Source organism: Perognathus longimembris, chromosome 5, assembly GCF_023159225.1.
Source record: "Perognathus longimembris pacificus isolate PPM17 chromosome 5, ASM2315922v1, whole genome shotgun sequence".
Lineage (NCBI taxonomy): Eukaryota > Metazoa > Chordata > Mammalia > Rodentia > Heteromyidae > Perognathus > Perognathus longimembris.
The window spans coordinates 53,452,296-53,467,517 of NC_063165.1; the positions used below are offsets into that span (position 1 = coordinate 53,452,296).

At 50.0% G+C, this 15,222-nt stretch overlaps 1 protein-coding gene across 1 annotated transcript; it reads left to right on the forward strand.

Annotated features, from left to right (window-relative positions):
• The first annotated feature begins 980 nt into the window (after positions 1-980).
• On the forward strand, positions 981-13,200 carry Lrrc15 (leucine rich repeat containing 15). The gene is made up of 2 exons (XM_048345996.1): positions 981-1,036; positions 9,619-13,200. Exon 2 carries the CDS (start codon positions 9,622-9,624, stop codon positions 11,428-11,430), a length of 1,809 nt encoding a protein of 602 aa, XP_048201953.1. The 5' UTR covers positions 981-1,036; positions 9,619-9,621; the 3' UTR covers positions 11,431-13,200.
• Positions 13,201-15,222: the final 2,022 nt, after the last annotated feature.

Genomic DNA, 15,222 nt, shown 5'->3' on the forward strand with positions numbered 1-15,222 from the left:
TGTCTTTCTTTCATGGCAGCTCTCAAAGCACAGTGCAAACATTAATTAAGGCTCTTGGCATTCCATGAGGCACTGTGTGTAAATATCACTCTCCCCATTTGGCAAGGAAGGTAAACTGAGCCAAGAAAGGACAATGCCTCTGGCACATTGTTGAGGATCCACCTGGGAGGGAGAAGCTGGGGTTTGATTACCTCCTGGCCTCTCCAACTGTGACATCTTTTGTATCCTCTTTCCACTGGCCACTTACTGGGGCAGGGAACAGAGGGCAGAGGGGCAGCAGGGGTGGGCTGACCTTTACCACACGCACCTCTAACTATTGTCCCTAGTTTGAAGACATGTGACTTCAGTCCTTTGGGATCCCCAGGACAGGCTCAGAGGATGACCTGTTGGGGGGGTGGTGCATGGAAACATTGGGTCTAGAAGAGATACGTCTCATACATTAAAAAAAAAAAAAAAGCTTTTCCCAACATGTTATCCATGGGAAAACCGGGGAAGACTAGGACTGTTCTTTGTTTTATTCGTGCACCTTTCCTGTTACATTTAGAGCTATTTCAACACACACAAGTTTATAAAAAGGAAAAAAAAAGTTTATGAAATGAAAAGAGGAGAATTTTCCTGGCTTGGACCCCTCTGGTCTGTGGTCATCTCCTCTCTAGAGGGGCTGGAGCAGCCACATCCCTCCACGAAGCCTGAACATCCGCAAGAAACTTTGGCCCGAGGGAGAAAATAAGTCATCTTCTCTTGTTTCCCAATGCGGGAGGAGAGACACCCCTTAACGCGATGGCAGCCGCGCGCCCACCGGTTGATGATGTAGTCCCAGGACTTGGGGCGCTGTGCTGCGGGCGGCCCCGGTGCCCCGCCCCCACCTCCTCCCCCGCCCCCCACTCCACCCCCGGGGGTGACTCACCCGGCATCGTTTAAATACGGGAGGGCCCGGCCAGCCGCACTCATGCTGCAGCCTTGAGCCGCCCACCCTCTCCTCTCCTGTCCCTCTTGTCCATCGTGGGCGGCGCGCACGGGCGCCGCTGAGCAGCTGGTAAGTGGGCCACGACCCTTCCCCTACCCCCCTCTCCCCCGGCTTGGAAGGGCCAAGGCCAGGCGCCCCGCTTTGCGCTGACCTTTATGCTCACCTGAGACTCTGTAGCTAGCAGCAGCCGCAGGGGGGCTTGCGGTGCCTCCTGCGGGTGCAAACGGGATCCTTCCAGGTGCAGCCTTTGACTGTGGCTAGGCCATCCCATCCTGGAAGCTTCCCTCTCTCACCAGCTAGAAGTTTTACCCAGCCTGGGTGGTTGCTGATGGCTTTGAGCAGGGAGGGGCTGGAAAGCTGAATTTAGGATGAGGAGTGCATTTAAAACTCTGACAGGCTCCCAGAGGTCATGCCTGCAATCCTAGCTCTTCGAGGGGCAGAGATCTGAGGATCGTGATTTGAGGCCCGGTAAGGCAGAGCCCTAGGCTTCCTAAAATAACCAGGAAAAAGCTGAGCTGGAGGCATGGCCTAAGTGGTTAAGAACACCAGCTGCATGCGGGCTGGAGACTCTGTGTTCAAAACCCAGGTACCTCAACACTCTATCGATTGGACATTTACCTGGCTCTGCTCAAATGATAGAAAACCAGAATGTTCTGGACTTCCCTACGTGTGTCAAAGCTGAATGAGCCACTCTACCTGTGGGGCTGAATGTGTTACCTGGGGCCAGGCTGTGCCTGTCTGCATGACTGCACTTGGAGAGGCGGTGCTGGGTGTCATCTGCCTGCCACACTCCACCTTCCAGATCACGTTGTCTGGATGGCATCACCTTATTGCAAGCAGCTACTGGAGTGTGGTTGCTGTGTAACTTGGAATTTGTCTAACGGCTGGCTGGCTCTTCTTTCTTTCTATTTTGCCTGAACATCTGGGGCAAATTCAGGACCAGACAGTCCAATTTGCCTGTGGTCTTGAGTCAGCTGAGCAGGCTGTGAGGGGGTTGGGACCAGGGGAGAATACTGAAGAGACCCTGAAGAAAGTTCAGGAAGGTTCTCTTAGGTCTGGGGGACCCTACCTTGCCTTTCTCAGTAACTGAAGGGGTAGCAGGGGCAGGTAAAAATAGATCCATATGTGGAGAAATGGGAGCACATGCAAGACGTTTCCCTGCCAGTAAACAGTCAGAGGCTGTGATTACGAGGCCATTTGCTTCTCTAAATCCTGACCACAAAAGAGTGACTGTAGCTTCAAGTTTCTGTGTCTCCCTCAACTTTGGAACACAAGGTTTGGAAGCTGCTTCCAGGGATGGATCCAGTTGGACCTACTTTGGGTTCCTAAGTGTTCTCCTGAGTGGGAGCGTGTTTGAAGACCTTGTCTCCTTCCAGAAAAAAGCCCTGCTTTCCAGTAGCAGGAAATGATGCTCTGTTATTTGTCAGAACCTCAGCCACTCTGGCCAAGCAAATTAGAGTTCTGCTCTGGCCTCTGTAGGAAGCCACATTTGACTTCCCCCAACCCTGGACAGGATCCCCACAGAGGGGCTAGAAAGGAATTGTGTTTTCTGATTCAAATTCTTTCCTTCCTTCCTTCCTTCCTTCCTTCCTTCCTTCCTTCCTTCCTTCCTTCCTTCCTTCCTTTTTAGAACAATGAACAATATTTTGCTTTGAAGGGTCATAGAGATGAGAGTCAGCAATAGAGCAAGGTGGAGGACCGAGGTGGTGATGGCAGCGAGGTGCCCACACTTGGTTTAGTGTTTCAGGATGATGCTCTTGGTGTTTGTAATGCTCCTAAATCAGAAGCCTGCATAGAGGCTGTGTTTGGTGAGATTACTAGGGCCAACTAATCCCTCTGGGTGGATGTTCTATCACTTCCCACCCCATCTCTGGATTCCTCTTGTGTAACGGAACAAGCACAGCATCAGATCAGCCTCAAGGAAATCCCTGAAACCATGTGGCCTGGGAATTGGACAAGGACTTCACCTTAGAATCTATTTTTTTTTGTGCCAGTCCTGGGGCTTGAACTCAGGGCCTGAGCACTGTCCCTGGCTTACTTTTGCTCAAGGCTAGCGCTCTGCCAACTTGAGCCACAGTGCCGCTCCTGGCCTTTTCTATATATGTGGTGCTGAGGAATCGAACCTAGGGCTTCATGTATACGAGGCAGGCACGTTTGCCACTAGGCCATATTCCCATCCCCAGTACTTCACCTTAGTTAATAATGGTGGACAGGTGAAGGGTGGCCCATATAGGAGTAGATCTGTGTAAAATGATGGAAACAAGTCCAACCCTTCACCCTACCCCTTCAGTGCCAAAACAGGTCCTTCAGTCTTGTGAGGATACGTAGAGGAGTTCATCGGGCCCCAGGGCTAGAGGCCCCTGCCAGGGTGTCAAGAGTCTTCAACCGACTGTGTATGATCTTGGAGAAGTCTCCTGTTCCTAAGGGGTGGGGCCCTCTTCAATTTTCTTACCTGGCTTGATGGTGTGAAGAGACTGGTCTCAAGAGTACCTTTGATGCCCTGAACTCTAAGCACTGCATCTGGAATCAGCGTCTGCTGGCCAAAACTTAGCATAAACTTCAGCTTTCTGGTGGGGATACAGAACAGGGCCCTGAGGGAAGAGGTCGCTTGGCCAGGGCTGAGGCTGGGCTTCCTGTACCATGTTCTCTCCATTCTTGGAGTAAATGGTGTATGACTGAGATATGGGTCCCCAGCTAGATTAGGCTGCACTCTAGATGGTTCTGAAGGTAGTCTTTTGACACCTGCATGATGATAGGGGGTGTGGGGAGGGTGCTGTTAATGACCCCGAGTCCTGGGCCCTGCTCAAATCTAAGGATTAAGGTTTCTGTGGGTGGAAATCTAGAAATCTGATTTTACTCAACAACGAAATAGCAATAATCACCACTTACATTTATTAGATGCTCACTTTGTGTCAAGAATGATTCCAAGTGTTTGTCTGTGTATTAATCCACGTCTTGCTCCTGGAAGCAAAGCTCTGTCAGTTGTAGTCAGTCAGCTTCCTAGGTTATTTCTCTGTGCTACTTTTTGGTTTGGGGTCAGAAGTGGGGCCTGGACTCAGGGCCTATGCACTGTCCCTGAGCTTTTTCACTCAAGATTGGTGCTCTACCACTTGAGCCACACCTCTGCTTCCAGCCTTTTATCAGAAATAAAAGTCTCATGGACTTTCCTGCCCAAGCTCACTTTGAACTGTGATCCTCAGATCTTAGCCTCCTGAATAGCTAAGATGACAGGCGTGAGTCACCAGCACCAGGCTTTTGTGCTACTCTAGACAAAGTGAGGCTTGAGTTCCAAGTCTCTTAGTGACTTTAGGCTCTATGTACTCTCCACCAAAGAGCAGCCTGGCTGAGGATGGCCCTGGCTGGGGGAGGGGAGGACAGCTCCAGCTCCCTCGGGAGCCCTGGACTGCTTGGGCTCATCTGGCTGCAGAGGAGGCACCATTAAGAAAGAGAAGACATAAGCCAGAGAAAGATCCTCTTTCTGGACCTCAGTTTTCCCAGGTACACAGAGAGGGAGCAGGACCTGCGGTTTCCTACAGCCCATCTTAGATCTTGAGTCCCATGGAATGGCTACTACGGATAATATAAGAGCTTCCTAGTGGGGTTGCACTGCCTGGAATGTCTTGAAACAAGGTGCCTCTGAAAAGATGGATATAGGATCTTCAAGGGTTGGTGTGCTCGTGTGGCTGTGCTGTGACTTGTGGGGAACCGAGTCACAGAGAGAAAAGCAAGCCTCAGTCCCGCCTCCTTCCTCCTCCAGTCAGAAGACAGCAGAGCGCCAGGTCTTTACCAAAGGGAAAACTAGGCCTGAAATATCTTCCTCAAGTCAGGCTGCCACCGACTGTCAAGACTAGAGTAGAAGATGAGTCTCCTAGATTTTTTTTTTTTGGTCTTTCCCCAAAGTCTCACTTTGTGGGGTATGGAATGGGGAGCAGTCTCCTTCCAGAGAATGTTGTGTTTAGGGAATAAGTGTTGGTCTTAAACCAACCAACAAAGCCCAGGGCTTCAGCACTAATTATGTGTTTGCTCATGAGTCACAGGGAGTTTCTGCATGGAGCCCCACAGCCAGCGCCCCGGTTCAATGGCTTCTTCTGCTGGGGAGGGGCCGCGTCCATGTCCAGGTGAGCTGTCTGGCTGTCCTTCAGACTGGCTGCCGGCTCGCTGACTTCATGGGCCTTGACTGACACCAGGTGTTACCCTCTTCCCCTAGGGCTGGACAGAGGCTGGGCTGAGTCGCCACAGTGATTGAGAAAGCCCTCAGCTGCCTGAGGGAGGGATGTGTAATTAGGGCAGCTTTGTGGGTCTTTAACTGCCATCATCACAGCTGCCAAGCGGCACTGGACAGCGTGGGCTATTAGGCCACTGGGTGCCTTCTCCTGAAGGCCGGATGTTGCTGTACACGTGTCTGGAGTACTAGCTACAAGTCCAAGGCCCAGCCCCAGGCCTGCATGGGGTCATCTGTCCCCTGAAAGCCTCTGGCAGAGGTGGGCTCTTTCCAGGTGGATGGCCATAGGCAGCCCCGAGCAGCCACAGTCACATCACTAAAAAGCAGGAAGCAGCTGTTGTGTGGCCCTGGGTGGGCTGTATGGACAGGATGGTTTATACGAAGGCAATCTGCAGATTCCTGAAATATTTGTTGCACAGAGTGTGGTCCCATTTAGACAACACTGGCACAGTTCCCACTGGGATTTATCTCCCTGACACCTCCCAGCTATGAGGGGCAGCTGGCTTGATGTCTCTCCCTAGCTGAAGTGTGTGGATTCTGACAAGTCCTCAGAGGGACCTATTTTCCTCTTCACATTTACACACAAGGAAATGCAATGGGGTGTAGTTCTCAGTCAGGGCACTTAATCTCTCCTCCGAATTTGGGCTAGGACACTGTCTTTGGAGCATGCTGGACACAGGCATATAGATGAAACATAAATAAGCTTGAGCTTGGGTACAGTGGTTCATGTCTATAATCCTAGCTTCTTGGTAGCTGGAGAAAGGAGTTCAAAGCTAACCCAGACCCCCCAAAAATGTTCAAGGGATCCCCATCTCAAAGTACAATCTGGCTTGGTTGAAGAATTCCTATAATCCCAGCTCTGGAGGAGGTGGAGGTAGAGTTGCCCATAAGCTCTTATCTCAAAAATAACTGGAAAAAAAGGAGGCTAAGGATATGTCCACAGTGGTGGTAGAAAACCTGCCTCACAAATTGAAGGACCACTGTAAATCAGTCAACCAGCGTAAGTCCAAGCAAAACCTCGTGTGTGTGTGTGTGTGTGTGTGTGTGTGTGTGTGTGTGTGTGTGTGGTGTCGTGGGGCATGATCTTTAGGCCTGGGCTCTGTACCTTAGCTTTATCACTTGAGACCAGTACTCTACTACTTCTGTCACAGCTCCGCTTGCACCTTTTTAGTGGTTAATTGTAGATAAGAGTTTCAGGGACTTCCCTGCCTGAGATGGTTTGAAATTGGAGTCCTCAGATCTCAACCTCTTGAGTAGCTAGGATTACAGATGTGAGCCACCAGCACCAGTCCAGGAAGTAAATCTCTCCCGAAAACATCCACCTAAGGCATGGGCCCACTCAGCCCCTGGGAGCAGAGGCTCAGTGGTCCTAGGAGGCAGCTCTTACCCCCAAGTTAGGGATGGCAGCACACCCCTGTCTTCTAGTTGCCCTCCTGCTGGTTATAGGAATCTGTTCTCCAGCCTCCTTATCAACTGGCTGCTCAGCTTTGCTTGGACATGCTCGGTCATGGGAAGTTTAACGATCTCTATGAACTTGTCCCTTCTGAGTGTGGACAAGCTCTTACTGATGGAAATCTGTGACCCCATGACTTCTGCACACCAGCTTTGGCCTCAGGAGTCGCACTGAGTCAGGCACCTTCCTTTATCCCAGGGCAGCCTTTGTGTGTCCTGGGAGGGGCTGGTAACTCCCTACATCTCTCCTGGCTATTCACCCCCAGCTCCTTCAATCAACGCTTAGATGTTCTGGTTTCCGGGTCCCCTCACCATCCTCTAGAAGTTCATCAGAAAGCCAGCACCTCATTAGCTGCCTTCAAGTTCAGAGTAGAAGAGAACACAGAAGTACAGATGTGACTGTCCAGCCAGGGCAGGGCAGGGCAGGGCAGGGCAGGTGAGACCATCACTGCCCTTGCTCCACAATCGATACATCCACAAATGCAGTCTTAGATCATGCCTGTTTTTGTGGCCAGCCTTCTTTCTCTGTTACCATGTCAACAAGAGGCCCTCAGTCTTGAATGTTAAGCACTTTTTGTCCATGTGCCCTCCGTGTAGACAGTTTTCTGTTCACAATTTCTAGAACTGCCTTTTTTTTCTACACGAGTTCACTTTTTTTATATATATATATAGATAGATAGATGTGGTTCACAGTATAGTCTGGCTTCATACTTTTGTCTATACACTCCATAGGCCAAGGTGTCTGTTCCCTTTCTTTTCCCCGCTGTTCTATACATTACCTCAGCAAAGTCTTCACTGAGAGCCCAGTCTGTTAGGGCTTGGGCAGGCTGTGAATATGTTAAAAGTCAAGGTCTATGTGGATGGGGGATAAGCCATCTGATGAAAGGGGTAAGGGTTTCCCCCTTACCGTGGGGTTGTTGGAGAACAAGAGCATGATGCATGGGCTAAGGTCAGAGTGGAAAACCAAGATTGTTTTCTGCTATTGGCCAGGCTCAGGACTACAAGTTCAGAGACAGAAAGCTGTAGAAGAGCCTTCTCTATCCAGCCAGCCTGTGCTTTGTATGTCTCATTTCACAGCCCTTCCTCTGACTAGGTCTTTGCTTGTTAAAAGGAGAGACACTAAATGGACACTGGTAGCTCATGCTGGTAACTCTAGCTACTCAGGAGGCCGAGGTCTGAGGATCACCCTTTGAAGCCAGCCTAGGCAGATAAATTCAACCCTTATCTCCCATTAACCAGCAAAAAGCCAGAGGAGGTGTACCTCAGCTCAAGTGGTAGAGTATTAGTCTTGAACTAAAAAGCTGAGAGCTTGAGACCCTGAGTTTAAGCCCCAGTATCAACACACACACACACACACACACACACACACACACACACACACACACACACACACAGACCTTCCCCCACTCACACATAAAGGACACAAAGGACACAAAGGACACAAAGCAGGACACTGCATTACTACTTAGAGTCCTAAGCTTCCATTTTTTCATAAAATAATAAGAGGTAGCAACTCCTTGGTCCTTCAGGAGTCACAGGCCCCTTTGAAGTTGCAAATGCTCTCATTTGTATACTGAAATCTTGTCTGTTCACAACAACTCCTAGGGTTAGAGGCACTTTGCCTTCATAAGTTCATAGGTGGACAAGTGGGTAAGTGTAGAAAAGTCACACATTGGCACACTTGCAGGATGCACCTGGGTCTGTCCTCCCATTTGCTCCTCACCACAGCCCCAAGTCATCATCCTCCCTTAGCAGATGAGAAAGCTTTGGCTCTGAGGCCTCAAACTTCACTGAAGGTCAAATTTAAGATGCATTGAAGGTCAAACAGTAGTACTGAGATATTTACATAGGGACCTGCACTTACAACCCATATTCCTATATTCGGTCTGCTTTTATAGAGACTTGATGTAATCAGGAGTGACTTCAAATCGCTCATGGTTTTAGTTCTATTCCCAGATCAGCTCTGTGCCTGAGTGGGCATTTGAATCCCCCTATACGCTTCAGAACAAAATGTGTCTAACTTTTCTGGGACTCATTCCAGGCCACCCAATGTTTCTTTATGGAAACTGGGATGAGTCCCCAGAAACCAGGCTCCAGGCATCTGTGAGTCCCGACAGCCCCTCCCATTAAGTCAATGCATGGTGTAGACAATGGCCATTCATCAGAAAAGTGGTTTGAATTAATCCTAGAAGCAGCACACATGGAAGGGCTCACAAAGGGTCAGGTTGTTGGCAATGATGGGCTGGGCAGGGCAGGGCTGGGCAGGGCAGGGCTGGGCCACAGCAGCAGAAGAGTTGAGCCTCTCTGTAGTCTTCCCACATATCAACAGTATGGTCTTCACTCTTCCAGGAGCTGCTGTTGCCCCTCCTGGCAGTCACCTTATTTATAGCCTGAGCATCTTCTCCAGGCATCAGCCCTATTTACTTGTTCTCATTTCTTCTCTATTCCCCCTGACAAGGCTGTGTCCAGCCAACCTGTCCTGTGAGGGCTACTGAGATGGAGCCAATGCCACCCCTGTGGTATGGAGCCTGTAGGATTGAAAGATGAGCTCCTTGCCTAGAAAGCTCCTTAACAAGCAAAGAGAATGGTGCACAAGGCTGCCTGGGGCAACAGAGGAGGTTGGGATGGCCACTTGCATGGGAGGTAACGAATGCCAACGAGTGGAACTGGGAGAGTTTCCGACAGTCGATTGCATTTAAACTTCACTTAGAAGAATGGGGAGGATGGGAGTGAGGACAAGGAACACTCTAGATGGAGGGATTGCTTGGGTCCAGGCATGAAGGCATGGATGGGAGAGGAAAGAAGAAGGCTTTCTGGCCAGAACAAGGAGGTACTGATTTGGGGACATAATGATAGGGCTCAAAGCCAAGCCCTAGTTTGAACCTGAAGGTTCATGTTGGCTTAAAACTGGCCATGGTTCAAGTCAGTGAGGTGATTTTGACTCTCTGGTGCTCTCTCTCTCTCTCTCTCCACACAGGCCATGCCACTGAAACATTATCTCCTCTTGCTGGTGGGCTGCCAGGTCTGGGCGGTAGGCTTGGCTTACTATGGCTGTCCTAGCGAGTGCACCTGCTCCCGGGCCTCCCAAGTGGAGTGCACGGGTGCGCGCATTGTGGCGGTGCCCAGCCCTCTGCCCTGGAATGCCATGAGTCTGCAGATCCTCAACACCCACATCACTGAACTCAATGAGTCCCCGTTTCTCAACATATCAGCCCTCATTGCCCTGCGGATTGAGAAAAATGAGCTGTCCCACATCATGCCAGGTGCTTTCCGCAACCTGGGCTCGCTGCGCTACCTCAGCCTGGCCAACAACAAGCTGCAGATGCTGCCCGTTGACCTCTTCCAGGGCCTGGACAACCTTGAGTCCCTCCTTCTGTCCAGTAATCAGTTGGTGCAGATCCAGCCAGCCCACTTCTCCCAGTTCAGCAACCTTAAGGAGCTGCAACTTCATGGGAATCATCTGGAGTACGTTCCTGATGGCGTCTTTGACCACCTGGTGGGGCTCACCAAACTCAACCTGGGCAAGAACAGCCTCACTCACCTGTCCCCCAGGGTCTTCCAGCACCTGGGCAACCTCCAGGTCCTCCGACTCTTTGAGAACAGGCTCTCAGACATCCCCATGGGCACCTTTGATGGACTAGGCAACCTCCAGGAGCTAGCCCTCCAGCAGAACCAGATCAGCACCCTCTCCCCTGGCCTCTTCCACAACAATCGTAACCTCCAGAGACTCTATTTGTCCAATAACCATATCTCAGAGCTGCCTCCAGGCATCTTCATGCAGCTGCCCCAACTCAACCGGCTCACCCTCTTTGGGAACTCCCTGAAGGAGCTCTCTCCAGGCATCTTTGGGCCCATGCACAACCTGCGAGAGCTTTGGCTGTATGACAACCACATCACTTTTCTGCCTGACAACATCTTCAGCAACCTCAACCAGTTGCAGGTCCTGATCCTTAGTCGAAACCAGATCAACTTCATCTCCCCTGGTGCCTTCAATGGGCTGACGGAGCTCCGGGAGCTCTCCCTCCACACCAATGCACTGCAGGACCTGGATGGGAATGTCTTCCGCATGCTAGCCAACCTGCAGAACATCTCCCTGCAGAACAACCGGCTCCGACAGCTCCCCGGGAACCTCTTTGCCAACGTCAATGGCCTCATGACCATCCAGCTGCAGAATAATTACCTGGAGAACCTGCCCCGGGGTATCTTTGATCACTTGGGGAACCTGTGTGAGCTGCGGCTATATGACAACCCCTGGAGATGCGATTCTGACATCCTTCCGCTTCACAATTGGCTTCTGCTCAACAAGGCCAGATTAGGGACAGACACTCTCCCGGTATGTTCCAGCCCAGCCAATGTCCGAGGCCAGTCCCTCATCGTCATCAATGTCAATGTCCCTGGACCAAGTGTCCAGGTCCCAGCAAACCCCGAAGTGCCCAGCTACCCAGAAACACCACGATACCCGGACACCCCCAGATACCCTGACACCCCCAGATACCCTGACACCCCCAGATACCCTGACACCCCCAGATACCCTGACACCACGTCCATCTCATCCACCACTGACATCACCAACTCTGTGGAAGACTACACTGATCTGACCACCATTGGTGCCACCGATGATCGCAATACCTGGGGAATGACCCGGGCCCAGAGCGGGCTGGCCATTGCCGCCATTGTTATTGGTATTATTGCCTTGGCTTGCTCCCTAGCTGCCTGCATCGCTTGCTGTTGCTGCAAGAAAAGGAGCCAGGCTGTCCTGATGCAGATGAAGGCTCCCAATGAGTGTTAGGGAGGCAGGCTGGAGCAGGGCTTAGGAATGGTGAGAAGGGAGGACTTGGAAATGTGGCCATGAAACCTCCACCCCTGGATGCACAGAGCCAAGCTCTGCTAGCCCTCTCTGGGCCCTAGAGAAAGGTGTCTCTTGTTCTCTTGATCAGCTCAATTCTACTGCAGAGAAACAGGTCTCACAGGCCTTCTTGCCAACAGAGAGATCCAACAGGCCGTAGAAAAATGAGGGGCTTCTAGGTCTCATGCCTGACTCTCCTTCAAAGGGGATCTTCTCAAACTCTTACCACTTTCCTCCAAGAACAACCTTCCCTGTGCTCAGCCTCCTCCTGGTCTCTGTAGACTCCATGGTAAAGCATGCTCAGTTTGTGGGATAGTTCTCCACCCAGACAGCCCCTCTCCTCAAAGTATTATGTAAACTGATGTTTCTTCTTTTGCTTCTCTTGTGAGTGGCACGGCTTGACTCTGTCTCTGCAAATGAAAGCTCTCTCCTTGATAGTCTGCTCCTGAAGGTAAAGTGAATTCTCTCCTCCAAGAAGGCTTGGAACCAGTCAGCTGGTTTCTTACACACCGCTGAGCCACCTGGGCTGGAAGGAGGCTTTGTAAAAGAGAAGGAAATGCATGCTGGCCAGCCCAGGGACACAAGTTGGCATCAGCATCTCCTGGGATTTTCGTCTGGAGAAGGAAAAAAAGGCACCAATGCAATGAGTTCATCCTTTCAGAGAGGATTTCCAAACTGCAAACTTTGCTTTGAACACTTTTAGCCCTTTATGAAATAAAATTGCATTGAATTTCTAACTTACAAAAACATGGGAGCCAGCATATCGGTAGTAGATGGAGAAAGAGATCTGATACCTGGGGTACTTGCATTCACACTGATGGTTTTCTTTTAACTTTTAAAACTTGAAGTATTCTATACAAACAGAAAAATGGGAGCATGCAGCTTGGTGAATTGCCATAAACTGAACATACTCAGATCAACATATTCAGAACACGACTCCTTCTAAGCTTTTTCCAGAGGCCTGGGACAATGTCTATCTCTAGCCTCAGAGGACCACCCCAGGGGTGGAGGAGATGTAGGGACAGGCATGGGAGGCTCTGCTTGGATGGGAGGTCCTATTAAATCCTGAGATTCTGAGATACCATGCTCGCCAGGTCAGAAGCACCCTCACTTCAACAGCCTGCCAGCCAGCTCAGCTGTTCTGCTGGGGCCTTTTATGGGCATAATATGCCTATATCTGTTTTGAATTTTCACTCTCCATTTGGGGGAAGCAAAATAGCTCAGAGATGAGGTCTTTCATTGAACACCCAAGTGTAATGGAAAACAGGAATCCTAATGCCATGGTAAAATTCTCCATCAACATTAGTCAGCTAGCAGCTAGACTTCAGGGTTTTCACAGACAGCAGACATGGGGGCTCACTGACAGGTCACATTGGGTGGCTCTCTGGAGCTCTCTGGAACGCCCTCTACTGGTGGTTGAGTTATAAATTGGGTGATTTGGGTTCAAGTTTACAGTCTCACAAATAACTGGCTTTTGCTGCCTCTCCCACGACCCACACATTCACATTTGTTTAAGAAAAAGATGTACAAGGAAATGCTTGGTTTTTCTCTTTACAACAAGTTTTCCAATTCTCCAGTAAAAATAAAAATGAAGAATTTCAGGTTTCTTTGTCTACCCAGGAAAGAATTTCAACTGACTAAAAGGATATACAAGCTGGACACTGGGGGCTTACGCCTATAATCCTAGCTACTTGGGAGGCAGAGAACTGAGGATTGTGGTTCAAAGCAACCCGGGGAGGAAAGTCTGTGAGACTCTCATCTCCAGAAAACTGGAAGTGGTGCTGTGGCTCAAGTGGTAAAATGCTATCCTTGAACTGAAGAGCTCAGGGACTGTGCCCAGACCAAGAGTTCAAGCCCCAGGACTGACCAAAAACTAAAAATAAAAGGATCTACAAAGCTCTCCAGCCATCCTGATCCATACTTACAGCTCCTCCTGCATCACCAGGAATCCCTCAGGGCCTGAGCATGTGATAACAGTGTGACTATGCTTCCTCTCCACTCCCCTGCCAGAAAGGTCCAGGAAGAAAGGTTTGTCAAAAAACAAAGCATAACAAACAACAACAAAAACAAAGCAAATGCATTTCATAGTTTTTTTATTCTTTATCCCAGAGAATCTGATGCCATGCAAGAAGTGTCTCTCTAAGACAAATCTGGGTCTCCAAAGTGTGTGAAAAGTTTCTCTAGCAACTGGTATACCTGAGCAAGGCTTGTTTTGACCCAAAAGGAAGTGAGTTCATAGATCAGAGCATGGGCATCTTTATGCTGACTGTAGCTTACTGTGGGTCCTGGGGCTAGAGGGGAAGCTGGGCCCCCCTCTTTCCAATGGAGGCAGGCTTTGGTATACACTCCTCAGACAAAGAGCCATCAAGTGCTTCTGTGAGCTGGCTGTGGATGTACAGGCTCAGGAAGGGGAGCAGGTGGACCAGAGATGAAGAGAGGCAAGGAAAGAATCCTTAGCCTTCAGTATTCCCTGCTAATCTTAACCAAGAACTTCTGGGCTTCTATCATTGGCCTGACACCCCAGTGCCTTTCTCTCTGGTCCAAAGGCTGACCAGAAGACAGCTGTCTTCAGATGACCGCCTAGATGGAAGGGGTGGACCCTTTCTATGAACTTTTGAGCTTACCTGTTCCCTTTTCCCAGCAGAGGTTGGATGGAGTCATCAGACCTTCTCTCTTTTGCCGGGCCCTTCAGCTTCTCTAGTCCTTCCTTTGCCAAGTACTTCCTTCAGTTGTCTGGTCAGGGAGTTGCCACAAATGTTGAGTGGATGGTCCCCTTCAATATTAGCTCAATTCCTGGGATTGGAATGAGCACTGTGGTCTCCCAAAGTTGAGGTAGGATGCATACTTCAGTTCCCTTTTCTTTCTGTGTTTACCAGCTTACCAGTCAGCAGCTACCTTCATATGAATGGGGAAAGGAGTCAATGCTGGAGGAAATCTAACAAAAGCCAGTTAGAACCAGTGTTCGTTGCATAGATGCCCCAACTCTTGCATCCTCCTTTTAACCCTTGGACCCCTGTGAAACTACCAGTACCCTCTTGTGAGAGGGCAGAAGCTGCTTGTTCTGTATGTTGCTCAGCACTCTGTGGCTTTCCTTTTCCAAGTCTGTACCAGCCCACATGTCTTGTCTAGGGATTTTATCTTGAGACCAAAGGAAATAGGAGTCACCTCTCCTGTGCCTCCTGTAGTCTCAGTCATTGCAATCTCACTTGGTGCTTTGTGGATCAAAAGCTTTGTAAACACACAGGAAGATTTCTCTCACCCATCCATGGAAATTGTTGGGCTGCGTGTAAATGTTTCTCTTCCCTAAAATGTAGATGTACACCAGTTCTTACAGCCCTTTCTGGGAAGCCACATAGTCCCCACACCCTTCAGATGTCAGAGGAGAGCTGCTCCCGAAGCTGACTTTAACCTCAGGAAATATAGGGCAGACCCTAGCTGGATCAGTAGAATGGCTGAAGAGAGCGTGGATGTGTCCTATAACTACACACAGGTGGACAGAGCCAGCAGTCAGAACCAAATCTGGTGATAGAGAAGGAAGTCGTGATGTGGTTCACAGAAGCTGGGCAGGGTGCTTTGGGTCCTTCAACTCCTTCCCATTCCCAGGGTCCTCCTTCTCCTAAGGAGAGAATGTTCTCACCACACATTGCCTTCATGCTACATTGCAAAACAGATCCTCAGTGCCTTGCTTAGAAGTCATTGCAAATAGCTACAGGTGTTTGGCAATGCATGTAGAAA